The 17,316-nt window shown below is 30.4% G+C and overlaps 1 protein-coding gene across 1 annotated transcript; it reads right to left on the bottom strand.

The window, feature by feature from the left end:
* Positions 1–5,842: 5,842 nt before the first annotated feature.
* Positions 5,843–7,271, bottom strand: LOC148192510 (small ribosomal subunit protein uS2-like). The gene is made up of 3 exons (XM_088099217.1): positions 7,121–7,271; positions 6,860–7,042; positions 5,843–5,946 (listed from the first exon to the last, which is right to left on the bottom strand). The coding sequence occupies exons 1-3, from the start codon at positions 7,269–7,271 to the stop codon at positions 5,843–5,845; spliced, it is 438 nt and encodes a 145-aa protein (XP_087955343.1).
* Between the last annotated feature and the right edge of the window lie 10,045 nt (positions 7,272–17,316).

The following is a 17,316-nucleotide window of genomic DNA, read 5'->3' as shown; positions in this document are numbered from 1 at the left end:
CACACCTGTGCGCTGAGCGAATTTATTAAGTTATGTTGGCTTAAAAGACGTGATAGAAAGACATAAACTATCTTCTGACACAAAACAGAGCACGCAAAATACTGGAGAACTTCAGGAGACACTTCAGGAGACACTTCAAGGCATCAAGACTTCGCTTTCTGTAAGGAATTGCTGTAAAGAGTATGTTCTAGATGTCTAGGAGAGGCTATTTTTCTGTTCATTGGAATTGGTTGTATGACTTTACATTAATGTAATCTTCCTATGCAATATATGTCTGTATTCTTGTGCTTTTCTTGACTTGCTTATAATCATACGGAAGTATAATTATCTTTAAACGTTCTTTCGTACTCGAAAGTATTTTTAGAACAGAAACGTAAGAAAAACAACTAAAAGTAACTATGTTAGGAATAACTTGTGTGCTTTTGGTCATTCTCAACATCTTAAATTAATGCAAAGTTATCTGTTAAATTAATTAAGGAATTAATAATTTAATAGATAATTTTAGAACTTGTTTTAAGGAATTAAATCAAGATACGATGCTTGAATAAAGAACATATTTTGTTCAGGATGTTAGTGTAATGTTAGTCAAAGACTAATTTCACTAATCTTTTATCCAATTTCACTTTCTTAAATTTTGACATTATTAATTTATGCCATTTACCAAATTTGAAATCAAATGTTACCATTATAAATTGATTTTGATAAATAATCTTAATTGAATAACGCGAAAATGTTAATTTTGATAACATTAAGGATTTTGATAAATAATCTTAAAAATTTCACTAAACTTTATGAATATAAAACAAATTAGACAATATAGAGAACAGGAAAAAAAGTGTCTAGCCAAATATACTAAAAAAAAATTACAAAATTAAGGGTTGTACATCAAAATTATTATTTTTATAGAAATTTATATTATAAATATTTTTTTAAATAATATTATTTAAAATTTTAAAAACTAAAATATAAAAGTATCTACAAATATCCCATAAATAACCAAACAGATAACGGAAAACCTTTTATTTTAGACGGAGCAGGTAACAAATAATACTATCATCCTTAAAGAGTATATATATAAAAGCAAACATGATGAGGAAAAAAAAAACCAATATGAAATAAAATTATACTAGTAGCTCAAAACTATATAACGAAGAAAAATATATAAATTTAAGTGAATACATGAATAATTGCATTAAAATCTATAGCTTCGCTACACGTACCAAGTTCTTATCTTTTGAAAAATAATTTTATGTTATGTATAAGATTGACATCACTCTTTTTAGAAGAAAAATAAGGACTTAACGATTAGATTGCATCCCAAACTATTGATTTCTCTTAAACCTAATTTGTAACATCTTTAGTTAAATTTTTTTTATCATAATTTCATTTATAATCAAGAACATATTTGAATATATATTTCATAAATACCAGTTTCTTTAAAATTGAAAAGAGTTATTTATAAAAGAATAATTTTAAGCAACTTATGTTTATAAAAATCATATTAAAATAGTATTTTTTTTTTTTGTATTAATGAAAGAAAGTGATCATGAGAAATTTTGTAAGACACTTGTGAGTTGTCTATCCTTTACTATGCTTACAAGCTTAACGTTGATGACCCCGACGTTTTTCGAAACTCCTGCACAGCCAAAACGAAAGGCCCTTTTATTCATACTAATTTCTTTGTCAGGTGTTTGGTTTTCATGCCATTGACAATTTTCACCAAAATCTTCACAAAATATTATTCAAAACGGTCTAATAAGCTCTATAAAGATTTTAAAACAAAAAATATATACATCTTTTTTTTCAAAAGCTAAAATTAAATTTTGGATAAATAATACAATTTTTTTTGCAACATAAACTGTTTATGGGAGATAAGCTGATCGATCCAAGTATAATGTCCAAAGTCAATAAAATTCAGCTGACGAAGTATTAGTATCATATTAAATACAATAATTTATCTATTTATCTTCTATTTATATATATATAAATTTTAGAATGAGTTTATGATTGACACATGAATTTTTCATTAACATAATTTAATTATGATTGAATTTATGATAATCATACTTTATTTTAAATTGTTAGAATGAGTTTGATCTTGTCTGTTAACTGTGCACATGAAAGAAGCTCGTTTGGAGAAATAGACTATTTGATCTATGTCATGGATCGGATGGTCATACTATATATAAACTAACTTTAACAACATAAACTATTTCACACGAGGACATCCAGGTCATATGTAAGTGTAATGTCCAAAATCACTAATGATTGAGCTGTTAAAGTATTAATGTTTTATTAATGCAATGACCTATCTTTTTACCTCTTACCTATCTTTATAAATTTAAAATAAATTTAAATACTCATGACCTAATTATGGTTCAATCGATAATAATCAAACTTTATCTTAAGTTAATCAATATTAATATTAATCTTTTTATTAATTGACAGTTTGATTTTATCTCTTAGCGGTGTGGTCATGAAGGAAACTCATTTCAAGAAGTAAACCCTTATCTATGCCATGGATCAAATAATCATATTGGTCATAAACTAATTTTAACTTATAAAAAGTTAACTTTTATTTTATTCTTCTTCAAAAAGCTTTATAAAAAAAGCTTAAATGATTTCCTTTTATGTGTGAAAGTACTTTTGATGCTTTGTGAGTGCGTAGAAAATTTGGATGATATGGACCATCCCAGCATCAAATTATTGATTTCCTGTTTACACATGTATTTATTTGCTTAGTTTCTTGCTTTTCTTATAAGCTACTTTTGTCTCATTTCACTTGTGTCAATGTTTATCTAAAACAAAGAAAGAGTTAAAGGACTTTGTGATTTATTCGTTTTCACAATTTCAACAGAGAAAGAGACCTTTATAATCACTAACCTATTTCAAAAATTGCATATTTCAAACTTTGAGAAACCAATTTTGAAAGCTCTAAACTTAAAATTTCAATAATATTATAAGATGTTATGAAACATTGAGGATTCTCAAGATATTTGAAAAGTTAAGGGAAGAATCAAAATGATATTTTTGAAGATCACAGAAGAAGGATCATGAATGAACTAACCTAAAGGGGTACTTTTTGACAAAGGCAATACAAAATTCTTCCTAAAGAACTTGATACTTGGATGTTTCTCAATACTCAAGATTATTGTAGATGAAACGCAATATATATATATAAATGTTTTAGAATTTATTTTGGCATTATAGATGAAAGTATTAATAGTAGAATAAGTGTCGAATTTTATTTTCTGAAAGAATTTCTATAACACATCACAAATCTTAGTGATGTGGGTCAACATGTTTTGAATTTAGTTTGTCAAAAATGAATTGAGATATTAACCCACATAAAAATTATGTCTTAATAGGTTGGACATAATTAGATATTTGTATGTATGTGGATTGACCTACATAAATTCAATTTTTTTTAAATACCAAATTCAAATAGATAATAAAAATAAAATATAATATAAAAACTTAACAATTATTCATTTATTATAAATAAATAAGAAAACATATTAAAAGTATATTATAATAAACTATGAAATAAAATTTAAATTTTTAGTTATAAATATATGAATGAATTAAATAATAAATAAAAATATTTTTGTCATATTTAAAACATAAACAGTATTAAATAATAATAAAATATTAAAAAATAGTATGAGTTACATGATAAGGTAAATTAATCTATATTTGATTAATATGAATGCGAGTTATGCATGATGAGTTTATAAGTTAAATATTTTTAACCAATCCTTCACTTTTTCATCATAATATATTATTGATTGATCCATATGACCTGATGTATATTATTATCCCTAATTATATGAAACTTGAGTAAATGTTTTTGGTTTAAATTTATTTTATTTTTCCATTCGTATATTATTTAGCTTTATTCTATTCTCTCTAATTATATAAATAATTATTTATAATATATAATTTGTTTATTCAACATCTATAGTCTCTTATTCGTTTAACTTTGGTTAAACTCTATAAAGTAACCTCGAAAAGAAATCCGATTTGATTTGAAGTTACAGAAATTCATTGATTTTGTATAGTTGTTGTCAGAAAATTATTCACCACTGACAGCCGCACATATTCTAATAAAAAATGTATTGCAAAAGCACCACTCATTTTGTTCCATAACCAAAACAACCTCTTATTCTGTTTACGTATTCTGTGATGAGAGCTGAGATTTTAGAATACCATTTCTTCAATCATTTTTCGTTTCACTGTTTTTATTTGCTGGTTAAATATGTTTTTATTTTAGAAATATACACTTTTTTCTGTCCATTTCAAGATTTTAATTGCCAAAAATTCATAAAACGTATTATCCTAAACTCTTCATAAACTAAGCTTAATAGAAATATGACAGATATAATATAAGAAAATAGAAAGCAATCGATGAATCCTTCCTTTTATTTATAAGTCGTTAAACAGCACAGAGCGTGAGATTAGACATTTTTAATGAATGGTCCGATAGGAGTCCAATGGCGGGTGAAACAATATGCCCAGCAAACAATAAATTATCGCTAGGATAGGCTCTAACCATAGCTCTGATACCATGTTAGAAGTGAACTTTAAGCCTAATTTAACCCCGCAAAATCGGCTTGTAGGGTGAGGTTTGCACCCACTTATAAACTATGAATTGACCTTATCTCTAGTCAATGTGAAACTTTCAACAAAAATGTCTACAATCAACTAATATATCAACACAATAATGTTAATGTTCTGAAACATGAAGAATAAAGAAAAAGAAACCTAAAGTAAGAAACAATATGAGACTCAATTTTCTAATCATAGACCTTCAATTGACGATCTCAATGGTCAAAATAAAGAATGATATGTAAAATAGCATCTATAAAAAAATTTCAACTTGATCCAACGATGAACAAAGTAGGAATCATAATTTTTTTGAGATGATTTAGTCAATATGCCAACAAATGTTTTCTCTCTTTTGTCTCTTCCAAAGACTACAACATTTACACACACTATTAACCTAGAAGATCCTTCTTCACTTAGGTTAATTGAGACAAAACAAGCTGGAAAAGTTTTAACTTTTTAAACACATATTTGAAACCCAATCCAACTTATCTCCTCCTCACAATTATGTGCAAAAGACTACCATTTTTATATATAAAGTATTTAACCATTAATATGACGTTATTACCTTATAGATGTAGAATTAGCCTTCTGTTTCACCCAAAAAAAATCCACTTATTCTCTAAAGCCATTTTTCGCTTAGACAATTTTACCAAGTCATAAGTGTCATTATCATGCAAAGATTTAATCTTATCTTTCATTAAATCAAGCTACTATTGTTTTTCTTCATTTTTCGAAACATCTTTAAAACACTCTGGTTCTCCACCACCAGTCAAGGTTACATATTCATCATAAGGATACTTGGAAGATGGTTTTATTAATTTATTAGACCTTATGGTAGGGACTTGTGATAATTCAGGTGTATCACTAAGAGCATCATCATCCAACATATCATGTTCATCTTAAGCACCATCAATTGAAAGCTCTACTTTATCTCTAACTTGTTGATCATCAATATCATCGTGTTGTTCATTATATTAAGCATCATTCTCAACATTATCCAGATTATGAATAGGAAAAGCATTGAATTACCATAAAAGAGATTACTATCTTTCTAGGGTTTAGTCTTCTCTTCCTTTTCAATGCCTTCAATGGTTTAGTCTTTCATGAATTACATTTCATGGCTTTTGACTAGCTTCTTCTCAACAGGATCATACAACCTATAGCCATATTCATCCTAGCCATAACAAATAAAGATACATTGCCTTGTCTTTGCATCTATCTTGGATCTTTCATCTTATGGAACATAAACAAATGCCCTACAACCAAAGACACACAAATAACCACGACTAAAATTCCTGCCAAACCAAACTTTATCTGGGATCTTAGTATCCAAATTAACTACAAGACAAAGATTAATAACATGTACAATTGCAAGACATGTCTCTCTCAAAAAATGCCTAGACAACTTTGCTTAAAGAAAGCATATATTTAACTCTTTTAACCAAAGTCATGTTCATCCTCATTTCTAAACCATTCAACCTGGAGTTTTATGAGTAGTATTTTCATCTTTGATACCATGTTACTTGCAATAAAAATCTAATGGTCCATGGTACTCACCATCATTATCAGTAGAAATGCATTTCAACTTATTTCTGACTCAATCAAAACATGTGAAATTTTCAAGTACTTGATCCTTTCTCTAAAGTGTACCTAGAGCTTTCTAGAACAATCCTAAATAAAAGTAACAAAGTAAAGTACATCATTAAACAACTTTACCTCCAATGGGCCACAAACATTTTAATACACCAATTCAAGCAACTCCAACTTCCTTAAAGGAGGATGATTTTTAAAAGATACTTTGGTTTGTTTATTGGCCATACAATAAGAACATTTCTCTAACTCTACATCCTTTATTCCTAAAAGCACATCCTTTTTGGCTAAGCTATTAAGCCCTTTCAAAATTTATATGACCAAGCCTTCAGTGCCACAAAGATGGGCCTCCATATGCATAACATTCACACTGTATTTAACAACCAAAGTTTTAGTCCAATAGAATTTAAAAATTGGGATAAATATGTTTTTAGTCCCTGAACTATCAGACGATTTTGTTTTTAGTCCCTGCTCAGAACTTTGATGGTTTTTAGTCCTTATAGTTTTGAAACTCTGAGTATTAATCCTTAAAAATGGACGGTGTTAAGTTTTTGTGGATGTGACAAACGGCGATGCCACGTGATCACTGATCTCTGCCTTCACTCTCTGCCACGTGGGATGTTTAACTGTTGAACTGAGTATTGAGTATTGGTAAAGGTACCAGGAGTGTGCCTTCCAGCAATGGCATGAGCACCAGTGTACTGGGCAAACTTGAGAACCGCTCTCTGACCATAAGGCCGAGCAGATTGCACAATAATATCCTGAGGGTTCTCAATTGCAACGATAACCCTAGCAGCAAGTTGAAGCTTCTCCCATGTCTTACCAAGGTTGATAATATAAATACCTAATACCAAATCCACACCACAACACAAGGCTGTTGTCTATTGTATAACGATAGAGATAATATAAAAATGTTAGTTACCATCGTTGCGGCGCTTGAAGATGTAGCACTCCATTTGAAAATCACAATTTTTGGTGCCGAGGTGAACGTCAGCTGCCAACATCATCTGGATGTCGGCTTCCTTTTGAGAGAGCTGGCGCGGCGGGGCAGCGGCGTTGGTTGTGGCGGCCATGGTTACCTCTCGCAAGCTCCCAAACAAGAGCTTGAAAACCTTAGTGTTTCTGACTACAGCAAATAACCTCAGTTCAAGAGTTAAACATCCCACGTGGCAGAGAGTGAAGGCAGAGATCAGTGATCACGTGGCATCGCCGTTTGCCACATTCACAAAAACTTAACACCGTCCATTTTTAAGGACTAATACTCAGAGTTTCAAAGCTATAAGGACTAAAAACCATCAAAGTTCTGAGCAGGGACTAAAAACAAAATCGTCTGATAGTTCAGGGACTAAAAACATATTTAACCCTTAAAAATTTTCTCCACCTTTGGCCACTACCAAGTTACCTTTAGTGCGGTTCCATTTATAAGAACAAAAGTGATTGTCATAATCATTATCAGTAAGAAAATGAACAAAGATAAAATTAAAGCAAACATGTTTGACTTGTCTAAGTAATAATTGCACTTCCGTGTTGGTTAGAAAGAAAACATCACCAATACCAATAACCTTTTACACATCATCATTACCATCTTCAACACTCCAAAATCAACATAAATGTAAGATGTGAATAACTCCTTCCTCGGTGTAACATGCAATATATGTAGTACCACTATCACTTATTCATATGCTTTCATCATATACAATATTAACAAATTTCAAGTCATGAAGAAGAACAAGATCCCTACATATAGTAATAGTTACAAAATTATCATGATCATTCTTTTCTGCTTGTTCTTTTGTGTTTGTTCTCTTTTTCTGCTTAATTTGTTTTAATGTGTTCTCTTTTTTTTACAATAATAACACTCTACATTTTTGTACATTGACTTAGACTTGTTCATGCTCTTCTCTCACTAGTGCATATTTTTTCTTTTCATTCCCATGATATGCTTCGATTTTGAAGAAAATGAAGCATATCAAGACTCGATGACAGTTTTGGAATTTTCACGAATTTATAGGCTCCGGTTGCATATGAATCAAAATCATATACCCTTTTGTCTTCAGTTATTTTAGAATCGAAGCTGAAAGCTACACAAAATTTTCAAAATTTTTGCTATTTTTTTAAGTATTTAATTTAAGAGAGGAGATTTGGCTTTGGTTTTCAAATCACCATATATATATATATATGTATATATATATATATATATATACATATGTATATATATATATAAACTCATCATCACATTGAGAATCTACCAAAACATGTTCTGGGAGATTGTTTAATCCATATAATACTTTTTCCAGTTTGCAGATAGTTCCTAAGGCAGTCATTTCCTCATAACTGTTGAGTACAAACAAAGTCTCACATCGAATAAACTAAGAAATGGACATGGGTTTATATACACATAAGATACCTCCACTGGTAAGAGGCCTTTTGGAGTGGTACCAAAAACAAATCCGTGAGGGCTTGACCCAAAGCGGACAATATCTTATCAGTGTGGTATCAGATCTTTATGCTCTGAGTACCGAGAGAGAGGAGAGAGTCAAACATCGTGAGAGAAAAAGTGAGTGCTTGATTTTTTTGTGAGAGAGATGACAAAGGTAGTCAATGGGATGAGTGTGCCACAATTGTCCCCACACTAATATCTTATCAGTGTGGAGATCTGTGTGTATGTTGAACCTCCCTACAAAAGATAGACCCAACAGTGTTATCAGAGCCGATGGTTTGTCTTGGTGACCGGCTCAGACGAGTATAATGATTCCTATACCGAAAGTCTTCCTGACAAAGGGTATTCAGGTAAGCAAGTTCCATTAAGATACGACGGTTGGAAAGGGCTACTCGTGGTTGTGGTTAGTTGGGAATGCTTCCGCTGGAGAGAGAGTGTACCTATGTGGAAGGGACTCACCCTTGAGGGTGAGATGTTGGGAATCCAAGTGTGAGTCCAAGTCCCACATTGGATAGAAATGAGAAAGTAGAGCAGTATATAAAGATGAAAGACCCATTAACCCATTGCCTTAAGGTTTTTGGTAAAGAGTGGTGTCGATCCCTTATATAGTTGGCTCCAATGTTATTGGTGTTTATGTAACCCATAGGTAACCTCCTCCTCGATGGACCCAATAATAACCTCTAAGGTAACTCCATATAAATTTTCTCTTCAAGATTTTCATGTAGGAATGCAGTTTTCACATCAAATTGTTGTAGGTCCCAATCATTATTTGTTGCTAATGATAATATGACTTTAATTGTATTCATTTTTGCAACTGATGCAAAAGTCTCCAAGTAATCAACTCCATAAGTTTGAGTAAATTCTTTAACCACCAACCTGTCTTGTACTATTCAACTATCCCATCTACTTTATACGTCATAGTAAATACTCATTTGCACCCTAATGCCCTTTTTCCTCTAGATAAAAAAACAAGTTTCCAAGTCTTATTTTTGTGTAGCGCCTTCATTTCTACATCCATGACTTGTTTCCATTTTTTTTTTCAGATAATGCTTCAGATAAAAGATGGTGTAAATATGTTGTTCAAGTATGTAAGAAAAATAATTAATGGATAGGAGATAATTGTTTAAAGGATAGAAAATTTAATAAAGGGTAAATAGGTTTTTTAGTGCATATTGTGGTTTCCTTTCTTAGAGAAATGGGTAGATTAAGATCAATATGTAGCTTAAGATTTTATTGATGTACTTCTGAAATTTCTGAAATTGCATTCAGTAAACTTATATTTACAAGGTTAGGAGATGTTACCTCATGTAGTGGTATTGGATTGGATTCTTGAAAATGAATAGAAGCTAGAATAACCCTTTTTTTTCTCCTTGAATACACCAAAGTTTTCTCATATTTGCTACCATAATCAATCAATCTCGGTCTCAGGTTGGGTTCTACTCCTAGGTTGGGTTTCAAAGTAGTTGAATTAATTTTAGGTTTTGTCTTTGTTTATAGTATTGTTGTTGGTACAGTAACAATGACATTTGTTAGAGTCTATCCTAACGAGATTTGTTTGTTGAGCATATTGTTTCACCTACTATCAGACCACCCATTAATGTATAGTCTTATACCTCGACGGGAGGGAGGTGTGTTGGAAGTCCTACATCGATTAGAGATAATTTAAAGTATATAAGAGTACGAATCTCACTTTATAAATCGATTTTGTAGGGTTGAATTAGGTTTAAATCCAATTTTTAATAATTATGTATAAACTTTTATGGTAAAATTAAATATTTATTTCATTACTTTTACTATTTCTTAGTTTGTAAAAAACCAATTATAATCAAATATTTTGTTTACATTTTTTTTTCATATTTATATAGTTAGAAATTAAGTTGATCTTAATTACATCAGCTCACAAGGATTTGGTTTAAATTGTACATTTTTTTAAAAAGTTACATTAATATAAATTAATAAAATTACTTTATTTAAATTTTATTTACTTTGTGATTTAATTCTGCCATCACAAGTTCTTATTGATTAACTTTTATTTATGGTTTTGTTTTTTTTTCTTTGTTTCAATTTCTTTGTGGTTACGGTCATTTGTTAGTAGGTTTAATAGGTTCGGAGGTCTCTATATTTGCGGATTCGTTTCAATTGGGTCTTCCAATTTTGGAAGTGATCAATTGAGTCCCTAATTTGGTCAATTTGATTCAATAATAGCATTTCCGTTAAATGTAGTTAACGACGTTAACTTTTTTAAGCTGAGGCATCCAGGTGGCAGTGGATTTTTAACATTTTTAATTGTTAAATATATTAATAAATGAAAATATAATTAGAAATTATTAAACATATTAAATTATGTTAAACAATTAATAATATATAATTAGAAATATCTCGTTGTGTGGAAACCACCTTCTCCACTTCCCCTTCCTGTTTCTCACCTTCTCCTCTCTTTGGGAAACTTTCTTCTCACCCTCCCACACTCAACTCCAATCTCGTTGTTGAAACTGACTGACGTTTCTGGTTTCTCTTTGTGCTCCAAGATTGTCAAAATCATGTTTGGTTTTGGTTTCAATTTTGATTGCTGATTAAAATCGTGTTCTCTCGTGCAGAGAAGGGTTTGAGTGGTCAACATTGCATGGAGTCCGAGAACACAAACCCCTTTTTTCTGTATGGTGAAAAACTGAAGCTTGACGAGCGGTTTTGTCGTTCTGTGTGGTGTAGGTATGGAGGCCAAAGAGAGGAACCAGAAAGGGTGCAAGGGCTCAAGGTTCCAGAGTTTTTCTTGCAGTGGGGGCACAGGAAGCGACTCAGATGTGTGAGGGTGGATTTCTCTGCAAAATTAGAACCACCCTTTTCATGAATGGTGATACCCATAGCTATAAAATTGGATTTCTCTGCAAAATTAGAACCACCCTTTTCTTTGTGTTCAGTTTCAATCGGCGTGGCCGGGGGTTGCTCATCCCAATTCTTTCTCGCACTCTTGGACCCAACCAGCGCATCGGAGACCTTCGAGATCCCGGCGACAATGGTGGCCATCTTTTTCTTTGCGGCGGAGTCCACCACCACCGGCGATACCTTGAGCCCGTTGGACAACCTCCTCCCAAGAGAAAGCGACGCCCGCCGCGGACTAGGTGACGACTACTGTTCCGTGGTTTGAGAAAAATAAAAATAATATGATTAGAATGGAAAAGAAGAAGGTGAGGAAGGTTTGAAGTCAGAAGGGGATTTGGAAGAGGAAGAGTGAGGTTTCCACAGTAGAGCTCGTGAAGCGTGGGGAGGTTTCCAAGCTCTAGAGGGATGTTTTCCGCGAGCTCGTTGCTGGAGACGGCAAGGTATTGGAGGTGCTGCCGGGTGCCATATTCGGGAGGAATCTGGGTAGAGAAATTATTAAACATATTAAATTATGTTAAACAGTTAATATTTAACAATTAATATATTTAACAATTAAAAATGTTAAAAATCTACTTATACGGTGCCACCTGGATGCCTCAGCTTAAAAAAGTTAACGTCCTTAACTGTATTTAACGAAAATGCTATTATTGAATTAAATTGACCAAATTAAGGACCCAATTGATCACTTCCAAATTTGGAGGATCCAATTGAAACGAACCCGCAAATATAGGGACCTTCTTGGTTTTGTTTTTTTTTCTTTGTGGTTACGGTCATTTGTTAGTATTTCTAAAGATATTTTGACCTTCAAGTTAGATACTATTTCGTTACTTCTCAGTCTCGATCTTTTTTTTTACTGTTGTTTCTATTATTTTATGGTGAATTTTTCATATGTGAACCTTGTATACACGCCAAATTTGTGCTGGCCCAATCTTTAAGTAGTTTATTAATGCTGAAAAATTTAATAAGTGATTTGATTTTGTAGAGAGTTACTTATTATTTTATTTTAATAGTATAATTAATAATAAGTTAAATATATTTTCGTTATTAAATTATGATTTGTTCCTAGACTAAATATATATATATATATATATATATATATATATATATATATATATATAAAGTAAGTTTTGATATTAAACTTGAGAGGCATTTAAGGTGAAATAGATATATTTTAATTATTTCTAGATCTATAAATATCTCTCTGTACCATTGCTATAAACAAGACACATTAAATAATTATAAATTAACCTTTCTCAATATTTAGAAGAGTGTATATATATAATATATAAAATGAAACTAGAGTTGAAGGAAGTTGCAATGGAAGAGTGGTTGAATAACTGAATAGAGTAGAAAAGCATATGTAAGTGGTCCACTAGTATATTGCTTTCGTAAAAAGTGTAAAATATGAGAAGTGCAGTTTTCCAAAATAGATTTCGTCCCACGCTAGAGCTTTTATTCCGTACATTAGGTGTTAGTGGTCACTCATGAACCACTCACTCCATTTATTATTATTAGCGGAAACATGTAATCTTAAATATTTGTTTTATAACATAAAGTTGGTAATGTTTGGTTATCATTATAAACTCAGCAGATCTTTTGTAAATTGTACGTAGAACCTTTTTTTATTATTATTTTATTGGAAGTCTTAGTTATTTGGACTTTATCATGGTATTTTGTTATGAAAAACATTGATTTATGTTTAATGGTTCATTTTTACATAACAATCCTCAAAAGCTTTTATTAGTGAACTTGATAATGGATTTGCAAGTCCTTTTTAGAAAAAGTGAGCTTTCTTAGTATTGGATAATAGGGTGTGATGATATTTTACTATCTTTCTTATAAATCACATTTTTACCAAACACAATATGTATATTTCTATTTATTTATTTCCATTATCGAAAACATAACAAAATTCATTACCAATTTATACTCGTTATAATAAGTACATCAAAATATATGCTTCAACAAGGTTATTATTATTTATTCAATATTTTATCCATTATACACTTATGTCACATGTAAATCACAATATTAAATATTTATTTGTAGTGGTTTAGAATCTAACAACCTATGAACATGAGTTCTAAAAAGAAGTAAGGATATTTTAAAAGATAAATTATATTATTTTTATTTATTACATCTATTTAAACTCAATTGTTACATATTATTTTTATTTGCATATGTTAACCAAAATATTTACTTCTTATATGTTAGGAAAGTTGAAGTATAACCATGGAAACTGAAGTACGACATGAAGATCAATTTTGATTTAATCTTTCGATTTAAGAAAACTTTAACTAAGTAACAAACATGCACGTCCCCATCTACCACACACATGCACATAGTCACACATTCACACATATATTCATAAATACATGCATATATGCATCCATACCTACGTTATCAATTTATAAATATTAATAAGTTATACAAATATTTACAAAAAAGCGGACACATAAGTGTGATACACCTATGTTTTCGTTAGTATGCTATTGTATATTTAGTCATTTAATAAGTATAGAAATACTAGGTTTTGCCCGCTCAACGCCTATATTCGCTCATCTAGATATATTTCTACTCACTCAACGTCTATATTCTCTTAATTAGATTGCAGAGTTATACATAATAAAAATTTTGCAGAATTTAAACCTATCAACCTTAAATTTTCTAACTCTGACACCTCTACATGTACCTACACCTCTCATTTGCTATTTCAGACCTTAATTGAAGTCATTAAAGTGTTTATGACTCAACTTAAACTCCACATGTCTTGTCCTTCCATGAATTTCTAACTCATTCAAACTAAAACACCCCTTTCAAAACTCCTTTCAAAATCGTAAATCAATTATGCTCATTCCTCGTCACAATTTGGTAAACTCAACCTTTAAACAAGTCATAAATAGCCTAAAAACAGACTTTAAATCTCATAATTCTCAATCCAATCCTTATCTCAAAATCTCATCTATCAAAATCACTTATTTAACCTAAAACAAACCTATAATTGAACTCAATGACTACTTATTTATTCAACATCGTCTTTTTTATTAACCTAAAAGAGTTAGTTCTAATTGTCATCAAGCAATACCACATTGACTAAGGATATAAATTTCTCATAATGGAATCCAAGCCTGACAAGTACATTGGTCGGTGCATTCATTATAACCAAGGTTGTCAATGGTGCATCTGAGCATCGTTTAACAAAATTCCTCACACTTGCTTGTCCACCACTCTTAGTACTAACCACATAAATTTCTTCAATTGTGGTCAACTTAGTGGTTGTAAATCCAACTATCCTATTTAAAAGTTTAATAGCTAAAACTAAAAATCAGCACGACTATTCAATCAGCTATAGAAAAACCTGGATAGCTAAACATAAGAATTAGCTTTGAAATTTAGAGATTGGGAAGAATCATATAATGATCTTCCATAGTGGTTTATAGCAGTGCAACAAACTAATTTGGGCATAATTTTGGAATATGCCAGTCACCCTTATGTTGAAGACTATTCTCAACATATATTACAACGTGTGTTCTGGTCTTTCAAGCCTTGCATAAAGGGGTTCAATTCCTACAAGCCTATAACACAAGTTAACGAGACTTTTCTAACTGGAAAAGATTATGGCACTCTACTGACTACCATTGCTCAAGATGGAAATAGAAACATATTTCCATTAGCATTTGCCATTGTTGAAGGAGAAGTCAAGGATGTTATGATATGGCTCTTCCAGCTTTTATAAGCATATGTCACATTAATCAAATTTATGTCTTATAATCAAAAGAGGTATCACCGTATTTCAGCTTTGCAGTCACCAAAAGTTCATTGGAAAGAAGATGGTTGTACCTTAGTGTATTGCATAAGACTTATCGCCTCAAATCTCAATAAGAGATTCAAAAATACTAAGCTTACGCGACAACTAGTAAACATGGTTATGTTAAATCATTTTCTCCATTTATTTTACAAATGACTAAATATGAAAATTCCTAATGGTTTCACAGGGTATGAGATGAAACAACCCACTCTATATGCAAAGTTGATGGTTATGAGATCAAAATTCTTCCAAGCAATGTCTTGAATTAATCAAATACCACTAGAAAAATGGACTCAAGCATATGACGACAGTAAAAAGTATGACCAGACAACAAATCTAGTGGAATGCATGAATTCAGCATTAAAATCTACCTGATCTTTACCAATTTGTGATCTAGTAAAGAAGAAATTTGAAAGAACAATATCCCGATTTGTTGAACGAGAATAATGATGGAGTGCATTCTACGAGAAAGACATCAATATCTTAAAGATATTACTGTTATTTTGTAAAAAAAATGAAATGCAATATGCAATGTGTTATGTGCAAATATTCGATGGTCAAAATTCAGAATTTAATGTTCAAGAGATTACCAATTTTCAGCTAGGCATCATCCTATGTCATACACAGTTAAATTAAAGGAATGATGGTGTGATTATGGTGAGTTCCAAGCTCTTCAGTTGCCTTCTCCTCGTGTGTTTGTGGTTTGTTATTTTTGTCATATACAAATATCAATACTTGTCCTTGTGTACAACCTCTACAATATCTTCAAGGCTTATGAGATTCAATTTTATTTAATTCAAAATAAAGATTATTGGTCTACCTATAACAACGTTTCATATATGATCCTCTTATGAAACGTTATCAATTAAGAAGATTGCCAATTAATCGTATCCCAAATAAAATGGATAACAAACTCCTAACAAACCTAAAAAATGCTTTTATTGTCAAAATAAAAGATACAATAGAAGCAACTATCCAATAGACAATCGTGACGATATATGTTTCCTTTGTAATTTCAATGATGTTAATACATATCTTATTTTTCAATTCAACTTTTCTCTAAATTTTATATAAATATTATCTTCTAACATTCACAATTAACAAACCTAAAATTATTCAAAAGCAAACATAAAAAATTAACAAACTTAATATTACCCAAAAACATGCAGCACTTGTGTCAAAATAACTTATAAAATAAAAAAAATTAAAATAACCTAAACTGAAGTCATCAACCCTCAACACCATCTCAGTTCAAAAATTTATTTATATTACAGTAGTTGTACTAAACTTCATTGTTAAAACTGGGTACAACTTTAATATTATTAAAAAGTCATCTATACAATCCACTGACTTTTTCATGATGAAGTCGTGGGCACCATATACAATTTAATCCTTGCAATAATAAATTTAAAATATGACCCACGTACGTAAATTAAAAAAAAAAACTAAATACGTATAGAAAGCAACCCTAGTGAAAAACAACATTGTACACAATATGCTAAAGCTAATTGAATAGAGTAATTCATTTTAAGATGAAATTATTTACGCGAATTATTTATGTATTTATTTAATAAATATAAAATTCTGTATTGTAATACAAATTATACGATGAAAAGGTTAAAAAAATTAAAAGTTTTTTAAAAAAATATTTCAAATAACTGAAATAACGAAATTTGATATTGACTCAAAATACAAGAAAATTGAAATTTTACAACTGACTACATTTTTTATAATAAATTATATTTAAATTTGATAATAATATTTTTGTAAACTTTAATTTTACATATTTTATGTACCAAAATAAATATTTTTAAGTTTAATAGCTTGTTTGGTTCTCTTATTTGTGTTAGTTTATTCACTTTTAATTTAACATGGTCTTTACTATATTTTTTAAAAAAGATTTGATATGATCAAAATTCAAGTTAAGGGTATATTATAATGAGAAGAAGGGGAGATGCCAAAACACCAAGTTATAAAATTACGAGACGGA

Source organism: Vigna umbellata, chromosome 9 (genome assembly GCF_029865625.1).
Source record: "Vigna umbellata cultivar VRB3 chromosome 9, Vumbellata_1.0, whole genome shotgun sequence".
In the NCBI taxonomy this organism is placed as follows: Eukaryota; Viridiplantae; Streptophyta; class Magnoliopsida; order Fabales; family Fabaceae; genus Vigna; species Vigna umbellata.
This window is presented reverse-complemented; position numbering and strand designations above follow the sequence as displayed.

Coding starts and splice junctions, on each gene's coding strand:
- LOC148192510 (XM_088099217.1), bottom strand. CDS start 7,271: ATGGCCGCCACAACCAACGCCGCTGCCCCGCCGCGCCAGCTCTCTCAA. Junction 7,043..7,120: donor CTTCAAGCGCCGCAACGATG/GTAACTAACATT, acceptor ATTTGGTATTAG/GTATTTATATTATCAACCTT. Junction 5,947..6,859: donor TGCTGGAAGGCACACTCCTG/GTACCTTTACCA, acceptor TTTGTCTTGTAG/TTAATTTGGATACTAAGATC.